Raw genomic sequence first — 10,152 nt, forward strand, 5'->3', positions numbered from 1 at the left:
CTAAAAGAAATGGTAATGAATGGATAAACTGGGTATAGCCTGAAGGAAAAGTTCGCAGTTTTGAAGTAGCTAGCGGTTACGATCAATATTCAGAGGCTTAAGAATGTAGGTTGAGTTACACATGGAGGCAACTGCTTAAAAGTTGGGCACTGCAATGATTTTGGCACCAATATCTACTTTTTACTTTTCATACTCCCAATACCTTTAGTTGACCCAGAAATTGAATTGGAAAAGATCAGAACTAGTCCCCACTGTAAGAATGATTGGTCTTTCAATTCTTAGCACCAAACTTCTTACCAGCCAATTTTCCGTGATGTCCTAAACTGCAGAGGAGAGGGTATCCACCATTAAATTGCAAATATATTCAACACAGTATGTGCCAGATCAGGTTCTCAATTTACTAAAGTGCAGATCACATGAGTTCCAACACGATGAACATGCAGAGACGTAGAATCTCACTATTAAAATCGACATTACCAGCAGCAGGCCACCCAAGCTTCTCATTCTAACAACAACAGTCCCATTGATAAAATGATACCTCCTTTTTCTCCTCCCTCAAACCAGACGAAGACTGTTTCTCAAAGCACAATCTATAAAGGAAAAAGGAAAAGAAAAATCTCCTCGAGCATTAACACATCAAACACTTTGGTAAAGATCCTAAACTTTGAGGGAAGCATTTGGTGTTAGCATAAGATAGGATGAATCTTCAATTAGGATCTTTAGTCAAAGATACCATAGATTAACTGGCTCTCCAAATGAGTCCCAAACTCCAAGGCTCACTGAATTATCACCAGAGTAAAGTTTAAAAGGTCGATTGGGCTATGCCAAATAATATTTTTATGGATTGGCATGCAGATCTGAAACATATATAATGCTGAAAATAATAGCATTTTAAATAAAATCTCAACAAAAATATCAATGAAGAAGACACTATATCAAAAAATTTAAGTAATGAAAACTTCAATAAATCTTGTCTAGCTTGAAATTGTGAAAGACTAGCATGTTTTTAAAAGGCATTATTACCTTAAGCGAAGGTTAACTAGTTCTGGATGAATCCATTATTACCTTAAGCTTATTTAGAAGGTTGGCTTTCCCATGTCTTGAAACCGCAAATTCTGATTTTACTAGTATTTGTTAAAGGAATCACCAATGCAGTGATTTCATACTGAAAGGTACTTGCTTCATGCTAGGAGATGGATGTCATGTCTACAAGTGATCTTAGCCATAGATTCCCTTTAATTAGATAAGAAATCATGGATGTAAAGCTATGAAGACATTAACCAAAATGCCAAGACATTGAAATTGGAGTCTCTTAAAAATCACTTTTACCAGCCAGGTTTATTCACTAATATCAAATTCTGGCAAGATGTAACCAAGCTCCTTTCACTTCCAAAAAGAACAGGGACATTGAACCATAAAGATTGGGACTTCAAAGGATAACATCCAAACCAATCCAAGAAGCAAGACATAAGATGCATGATAGAGGGTCCAATCCCATTTCATTTCATTTCTCCCTTACAATCAACATTATCAGAGTCATTTCATTAAATCAACATCAGTTGCCAACCCTTCCAAATGATAGCTCCAATAAGACCTAACCAACTTTTTGATCCCAAAAGTAATGATGATTGAAACGATATCTACTAGGAAAGCACTCAGATTCCATTTAAAAAAAAAAAAAAAAAGCACTCAGATTGTCAATGTGATGATATTTTCAACAATTTGATGTTATATACTACAATCCCCAGAATACACACCACCACCTTACTACTTAATAATAATAATAAAAAAAAAGGAAAACATCAACGTCGGCATACCAAAGAATACAACTTGAGTCTTTGAGCATTGAGTAACATATTATTTCAGAAGTCTAAACGCCCAATATAATAGCAAATTCTGATCTAGAAAGGACAAGGGTGTTCGCTTGAGACATCGAAGAACAAGCTGTTTAACTGAATTAACTGTTTATTAACCACCCAAATTTGGAAAGCAAATTGGTTTTTTTTTTTCAAAACTAGCCAGATATAAGCAAACACTGTAAGACTTAAATGAAGAAAAAAGGAAGCCGTTGCCGTCACCTGAAGAACGCTTGGGTCCACGTCCATTGATCCAGATTGATGGACGAGCACGATCCACCATTGAACAGTTGATCTCAAGAACAGAGAAGACTTCCATTGTAATTGGGTTGTTCCCGGTTAGATTTTGAGGCCCACTAATAGCCCAGATTTTGGGTTTGCTTTTCTTCGGGCTTTTCTTCGGGCTTTTCTTTTGTAAACTGGAACGGATGACCAGACATCATGAAAGTTCGCACCATTAAAGCCACATTTCTATGGTCCAACACCGGGGCTGCTGCATCGCCATTGCTTTCAGCCTCTCAGCTTTCAAGCAATAAAGCAAAGGATGATTCTATGATTAAAATATGAATTAATATTTGATATATTGTCAACATAAATTTTAATTTTATAAATAATATTAAAATATTAATACATATTTTATTTTTATTTTTAAATATATTTTAAAGATAAATATTATTTTTTTAATTTCATTTATAAAACTTAAAAATTTCTTTCTCAATATATTTAATAATTTTTTTAAAAATAAAAATATAATAATTATATCTACACATTTGTGTGCGTATATATTTTATATCTTTGAATTATTATTTTTTATAAGAAAATTAAAATAAAATAAGCAATTTTAAAATAATTTTTAATATGCAAAGATAGTACAAAGACAGGATTTTAACCTTGAATTGAACTTAACTTTTTTAGATAAGAATAATCCTGGCCAAGCTAACCTTGAATTGTTTTAATGTTTTTCTTTTTGCATTGTTTGTATTATTAAATATCGAAAAATTAAATTAATGTCCTTTTAAAAGTAATTAAAATTAATATCATCTCAAGAATAAGATACTTATAAATCAAACATGAGAATCACATTCTCATAAATTAAATTTTAAAAGAATATATCTCAGATTCTTCAAAATCAAATATTTTAATAGTATTTTTATTTTTGGAAAATCACTTGAAAGTTAAAATTTAACTAATAAGATGTACAATAAATAATGAGTAACTAAAATTGGTTTTAGTTTGATTATATTCATTTAATAAATTTAATAAATAATTATAAATAATATTTTAAAATCTTATAATTTAACAAATAAAATATGAATAAACTAAAATTTATTTTTATTCGATTTATTTACATTCAAAGTGTAAATAAATAGAATATTCGATAAATAATTTATAAATAAATTTAATTTTTATTTATTTATTAAATTTAATAAATAATTATAAATAAATTTCTAAAATTTATTAATTAAATAAATATATTATAAATATAGCAAAATTAGTTTATATTCTCTAAATTTATAGCGAAGATGGAAAATTTTAACAGATTTGCCGATTTTTGGGCATTGGCAAAGTTGAAAACCCATTTGACGAGTTAAAAATTAACCATGGTTAAGATTACCGACCAGTGATAATAAAGAAATTGCGAAGTGAAAGGCAAAGAAAAGCTCTATACGACTAAAAAAGAATGTTTTAAAGTGTTTTTATGGTTTTCGACTATTTGGTAAGAGGCCTGTTCTGTCTGGGTTAAGAGGGTTTTGAGAAAAGGTCCAGTTTTGGGGGGGTTTTTTAAGATTTGAGAGAGAAAAGAAAGGGCATAAAAAGAAAAAAAAAATGGTGATGAAGGTATGTCCATGGTGTCTCTGTGATACCAGAATGTTCTATCCACTAGCCCTGTTCTTATTATAAGGTAATAATTCCACTCTTTTCTGAAAAATAAACAAAACTTTCATCTGCTGATCACTTGATATACTAAAAATTTTTGGATCTTGACTGATATATTGCGATTCCTTATTTGTTTTTTTTTTTTTTTTTTTGGTTGCATAATTTGAGTTAGAAACTTGATTTAAAGTAGATCCATGGATGTTAATTGCGTTTTAATTTGGATTAGTTATCTTTGTAACTTGGGTTCGGATTAGTTTTATTATTAAACGTTTCTTTTTCTCCATTCCATGTATCTTTGTCGACAATAATTGCCGGATAACTCATGTAAGAGAAAGAACTCGGTTTGCGTTTGACCAGTTTTTGTTTCGCATTTCTTTTCAGATGTTTGAATTTGTTGGATTCGAAATGAATAACTTGACTGTGTTTTTCGCCTTAAGAAGTTCTCTTTTTGGTGATAATTGCTTGTTATTTTCAATTTGTTTTCCCTTTTCTGCTCTGATGATATTCCTCTTTTTTATGATTTTGGGCAGTGTTCTTACTCGGGTCATTTGTGTTTGTATCGGTTTTCCACTAGGTTGGGGATTTTTCTTTTCTCTTTTGCTAAAGTATGATAAAACGCTGAAGTTGAGGATTGATAAGTGGGGTGGCTTAAATTTTTAAGAGTTTACGGGTGGCTCTTTTATTAGAGAGCAACACTGGGAAAGGGAAATGGAATGCAATAAGGATGAGGCCACCAGAGCTAAAGAGCTTGCTGAGAAGAAGTTCCTTGCAAAAGATATTACGGGGGCAAAGAAATTCGCTTTGAAGGCCCAGAATTTGTATCCTGGGCTTGAGGGTATTCCCCAAATGATAGCAACACTTGATGTTCATATTTCTGCAGGGAACAAAATAAATGGAGAAACAGATTGGTATGGCATACTCGGTGTGAATCCACAAGCTGATGATGAAGCAGTGAGGAAACAATATAGAAAGCTGGCTCTAATGCTTCACCCTGATAAAAATAAGTCTGTAGGAGCTGATGGGGCATTTAAACTTATTTCGGAGGCATGGAGTTTGCTGTCTGATAAGGCTAAGAGAGTAGCATATGACCAGAAGAGGGGTGTGAAGGTAACGCGAAAGGTTTCAACACCTAGTGGGGGTTCAACAGCATCAAAAGCGGCAAATGGTTTTTACAACGTCACCAAAACAACCACTTCAAGCATGAAGACTTCCAAGAGTAATCCACGTGCTGCTCAGTCTTCGAACTCTGCTGGTCGTTCGTCAAACCCTGCTGGTCAGTCTTCAAACCCTGCATCATCTCATATGCCTAAACCAAATACCTTTTGGACTATCTGTCATCAATGCAAGATGCAGTATGAATATCTGAGAGTGTATCTTAATCATAACCTATTGTGCCCCAACTGCCATGAGCCATTTTTGGCTGTAGAAACTGCTCCCCCAACTGCATCAGCCCCTACCCCTTGGAAATTTTCACAGCATCGGCAGAACTCAAATAGTCAAGCAGGTAACAAAAGCTCAAGTAATTCAGGAAGAAACCATATCTCTTCTTCTAATGCCGCAGGATTCAGTGGTCATGATTCATATAGTCAAAGCAACTTTCAATGGGGTCCTTTTTCTAGGACAGGTGGTTCTTCAACTGCAGCTCAAGCTGCAAGTGTGGTTCAGCAGGCATATGAGAAAGTGAGGAGAGAGCGGGAGGAAGCACAGGCAGCTACAAAAAGAGAAGAGGCCATGCGGAGAAAGCATCATGCCTCTAAAAGGGCAAGTGGTGTGTCTTCAACTGGATTAACTAATGCTGCTAAGAGAAGGAGAGGCTTGGAAGATGGTAGTGCAAGCACCCATGGAGCTAATACTACCAATCGAATGGGTGTAGGAAATGGAGGTACAGCTAATCTATCTGGATCTAAACAATGTAGTTTAGAAACAGGTTGGACCAATGGAACCACTAAGCAGAACACTGCAAGAGATATCTCCCTGAAAGAAATTCAAAGTCTACTGGTGGAGAAGGCCAAGAGAGAAATTCGAAAGAAACTGAATGAATTGAATTCATTGTCCGCAGCTAAGATTGCATCCAAAAATATTATAGGCAATGAAAATGCAAAGGAGAAACAAAACAAATCTTTGATAAACAACGAAGCACAGGATCAGAACAAGTCAGGGGGTTTTGTTGATCAAATCAATGGGGACCATTATGTTAAGTCTTTTCCTGGCAGTTCTGGTGTCCATGTTGACATGAAAACATTGGAAGCAATGTCCATACATGTCCCAGATCCAGATTTTCATGATTTTGACAAGGATCGAACTGAACGATCTTTTGAAGATAACCAGGTATGGGCTGCATATGCTGACAATGATGGGATGCCTCGTTGTTATGCTATGATTCATAATGTTATTTCTCTGAATCCGTTCAAGATGCGGATCAGCTGGCTTAATTCAAAAACTAACAGTGAATTGGGTCCGCATAACTGGGTAGGTTTTGGTTTCTCAAAATCCTGTGGCGAGTTCAGGATAAGCCGGCATGAGATCTACAGCTCACTTAATTCTTTTTCTCACAAGGTTAGGTGGACAAAAGGAATGTGCGGGGCCATTTGTATATATCCTAGAAGGGGTGATGTTTGGGCTATCTATAGGAACTGGTCCCCTGACTGGAACGAGTTAACAGCCCATGAAATAATACACAAGTATGATATGGTAGAAGTACTTGATGGGTACAATGAGGAACTAGGTGTCACAGTTACTCCCCTTGTCAAGGTTGCTGGTTTCAAGACAGTCTTTCACCAACATCTGGACCATAGAGAAATTAGAAGGATTCCAAGAGAAGAGATGTTTTGTTTCTCTCATCAAGTTCCTTCATACTTGCTTACAGGTCAAGAGGCTCCTAATGCTCTGAAGGGTTGCCGGGAGCTAGACCCAGCTGCTACTCCATTGGAACTTCTTCAGGTAATTATAGATGTTAAGGAAGAAGAGATTCTGGAAAATTCTGAGAAGATTAATGAAGAAAATGTTGTGGATGTAGAAATAGCTAAAGATAGAGGGGTGCTAGAGAATTGTGAAAAAGCTAGGGAACAAGAGGACAGTGGTTCTAAAGTTCTTGAGCAAATAGAAATTGTAGCCAATTTTAGAAATACTTAAGAAGATTAGCGAATAGAGCATACTGAATATGTATCATTAATTGAGTTCAAGATTAACTGGTTTGATGTGGACAGATGATATGGCCTGTTGTAAAATCGGATGGAACTCATTTCATGGTCATCTGATATATACAACCTTGGTCCGTTATCTGACTTTGAACTTGTGAAGGTGACCTCAAAATATATATCTAACCTTTCAATGATCTTCAAGTTGATATTTTAGGAGGAGAAAAAATCCACAGGGGTTTCTAGTGGATCATCCTGAAGGCTCACTCTGGTGCCAGCTCTACCAAATGGAACTTCTTGGGGTTTTGAAAGCGGAGAGCTAGCTATACATGCAGTTTCAGGGTAGAGAACACCTCTTTGTCTGATTGAACTCTTTAACATGCAGGCACTCTTACAATTACAATTTCATAGTGTTTTTCTTGCTCAATTTTCACATCCATGAGTATTTGACCGTCCTGGATTCATGTTCTTTTGTACTTGGCTGTAGAGTTGTACCATTAGTTCAGATTAGAGGTTCAATAAACAGTGTAGATTATGAGTTGATACAGTTACTGCTTTAATCATATCTATAATGATTATATACTTTTATGAGAATTTATCTTTTTTCAATCAGAGAGTCCTATTTCTTCAATATCTTGATGTGATCTTGGACTCCTATTGAGGTAATGGAGGAGGCAAGAATGCTGAGGCTTAACCCTTATTTTGGAGGCTCTGACCTAACCCATCAAAGGTCAACGTTTATCTGTGAAATGAACTTCTAGAAATCTAACAACTTTGTTTCATCCATAATCATGTTATTTTATGGCTTTGGGTTTGTGCTCAAATGCATGATTTGTGGTTTGCCTTCCAGCAGCTGATGATTTTTGACTTTGCTTTACGTAGTCTGGAAACGTCTCACCATGGTTGAATCATTTTCATGGAGTTCTTTTCTGCTGTAAATGCCTTTGCCAGACAATGATTCAAAATTGCTTGTTTAGCAATGGGATGTAAGGTGCACGAACGAGTACCTTTGGCAGATCAAAAATATCATAATTTAAAAAATAAATAAAAAAATAAAACTTCTACTACAAATTTCAAAAAATTCAAATAGATTAATTCGAAATTTGAACTAATAAACTTCAGTAAATTTTCGATAAGTGTATGAATAAACCTTCTACAAAAAAAAAAAAAAAAAAAACCTGTTCTTTTTAAGCTATGTTTGTTGGCGAGGTAATTTTCCTTCATTAAATCACTTTTAACCCATCAAAACACAAACCGAACAAGTACATTTTAATTACTGATTTTATGAAAAATTTTCCTTAAAGGGCAGTTTGACCCAACTCTTTAAAGCCCGCAAGTTTACGTGTATCCAATTAACCAATTATATCTCGCCACGTAAACCAATAGGTGTCAGGACCAATCAGATCGAAGTCGGTGACGCTACGCCCGGGAACCCTTCAACTATCACTTGTCTGCTATATATAAGCCAGATGATTAGATGACATATGGTTTATCAGATCCGGAGATTTTCGCGAGAAAGGGACAGAAAAAAGAAAAAAAAAAAGCTTTCTAGACGGAAAGCAAAGAGAATAATTCGCCTGAAATTTTCCTAAGCTTTCTCGCTGCAATCGTCTTCGGCTACCTGATCTCTCGGTCATCATGGTAATTTTTTATTTCCTCTTTTATTTTTTTCTAAAAGAATGTGTTTTTTTTTAATCATCGGTTTCCGCTTTTCACATTTATCTCTCTTATTAGTTTGTTTATATTATTTCTTAATCTACTTGTTTCTGGATCGATCTGATCTATAATTATTTTTCGTTCATTTATCTTTTCGAATCCACCTGGAAAATCGATTGTAGATTTCTGAGATTGTAGATCTCAATTTAATAGATTTATACGCCTAATAATTTGATCATGTATTCGTTCGATAATTATTTGAATAATTTAGCTAATTGTATTGAATTCTTGGCCTGACCCGTACGCAAATAGTTCGAATTCTCTTTCGTTTCAAAGTTCAAGTGATTCGAAAGAACCAGTGTTTTCTCATGGATCTTGTATAATGTTAAATGGGGTTCCTTTTTTGTGCTTTGTGCAGACAACATCAAGGCGCCTTGCGGACAGGAAGGTGGAGAAGTTCGAGATGAATATAACAAAGAGAGGAGCTGTGCCTGAAACATCCACAAAGAAGGGAAAGGATTATCCGGTTGGCCCTATGCTGCTTGGGTTCTTCATATTCGTTGTCATTGGATCATGTAAGATTCTTGGCAGCTAATCCTTTCACCACAATACTTCCTTAGATATTCAGCGGTGACTTCAATTACAATCCATGAGTTTTGCACTAATATGGTTATCGTGTGTCCATGATAATATGGATATGAGTTCGTGATGTACTTGGCTTTGTGCGTGTGTATTGATAATGTGTCTTGTTTCTTCAGTGAAACGTCTAATTTGTTGTTTTTTTTTTTAATTTCCTAATCTGCCCTGGAAACCTCCTAACCCATCTACTCTACTTACCTGGCTTACCTGCTGGGGAGAGCCGAGAGCATTACATCTCTACCTCCCAATTGCGGCATTTCTCATGCCATCTAACTATATTTCAGTTGGCAAAAGTCTAATTTGTTTGGTTTTCCTTTTTGTTGGAGTTCTTTCATTATGAAGGAGTTTGGACTTTATTGCTCTTAGCATGATATCTGCTTCTCCTGTATCCTAAAGTTTTCTTTTGGTTCATCAGTTCTTGGTTTGTAAATGTAATCTTCAAGGGTATTGCTTAAAACACCTATAATTACAATTTGGAATCGGGCGATAGTCCCACCAGGTATACTTGGTACTGATAATTTCTGCCTATCCCAACACCTTGCATGATTTATTGATCAAATTCTTTTTTCATTTTCTGTAACAGCTCTCTTCCAGATTATCAGGACAGCGACCAGTGGAGGCATGGCATAAGTCTGCATAATCCATGTTAAGAAATTGCAGATGAGACTTGTCTTTCATGCCCTTTTTCTGTTAGTTTTGTAGGGAACTGATGATATATTTACTGGGAACTGATGATATATTTACTACACATGCTTACTCGTGTTGTGAAGTATTCAGAATGAGACCTCCCCTTCTTGCCTTCTTCTATTTTATATGCAACTTTTTGCTTATTCTTTTGTTTTGGTACAAAATATACCTTAGCCTGGGACAAGAGAAAGGCTCAGATAGGAAAAAGAATTGCACGTGCTGAGTCTCTAACTCCAGGCCTATTGAATCTTTTATTGAATCTTACTTCTTAAGGGTGGCTACATGAACCAACTAAATTA

General features: G+C 35.2%; 1 protein-coding gene and 1 pseudogene across 3 annotated transcripts; both read left to right on the plus strand.

Moving 5' to 3' along the window:
- The first annotated feature begins 3,456 nt into the window (after positions 1 to 3,456).
- Positions 3,457 to 7,480, plus strand: LOC111282027 (uncharacterized). 2 transcript variants are annotated; one of them, XM_022869912.2, is made up of 2 exons: positions 3,457 to 3,759; positions 4,265 to 7,480. In XM_022869912.2, the coding sequence occupies exon 2, from the start codon at positions 4,443 to 4,445 to the stop codon at positions 6,864 to 6,866; it is 2,424 nt and encodes an 807-aa protein (XP_022725647.2). In that variant the 5' UTR covers positions 3,457 to 3,759; positions 4,265 to 4,442; the 3' UTR covers positions 6,867 to 7,480. The 2 variants fall into 2 exon arrangements, with proteins under 2 accessions (XP_022725647.2, XP_022725648.2); XM_022869913.2 differs by having other exon boundaries at positions 4,309 to 7,480.
- A 56-nt stretch (positions 7,481 to 7,536) lies between these two features.
- LOC111282011 (uncharacterized) lies at positions 7,537 to 9,996 on the plus strand (annotated as a pseudogene). Its single transcript, XR_016341988.1, has 6 exons — positions 7,537 to 7,615; positions 7,849 to 7,862; positions 8,258 to 8,320; positions 8,424 to 8,512; positions 8,946 to 9,102; positions 9,750 to 9,996. The product of XR_016341988.1 is annotated as an uncharacterized LOC111282011 (transcript).
- Positions 9,997 to 10,152: the final 156 nt, after the last annotated feature.

The sequence above is a fragment of the Durio zibethinus genome, chromosome 5 (assembly GCF_047325235.1).
Source record: "Durio zibethinus cultivar Kanyao isolate XHJ-2024 chromosome 5, ASM4732523v1, whole genome shotgun sequence".
NCBI classification, from domain to species: domain Eukaryota; kingdom Viridiplantae; phylum Streptophyta; class Magnoliopsida; order Malvales; family Malvaceae; genus Durio; species Durio zibethinus.

What these genes read in the sequence shown, in the direction of transcription:
- LOC111282027 (XM_022869912.2), top strand. Translation starts at nt 4,443, where the DNA reads ATGGAATGCAATAAGGATGAGGCCACCAGAGCTAAAGAGCTTGCTGAG.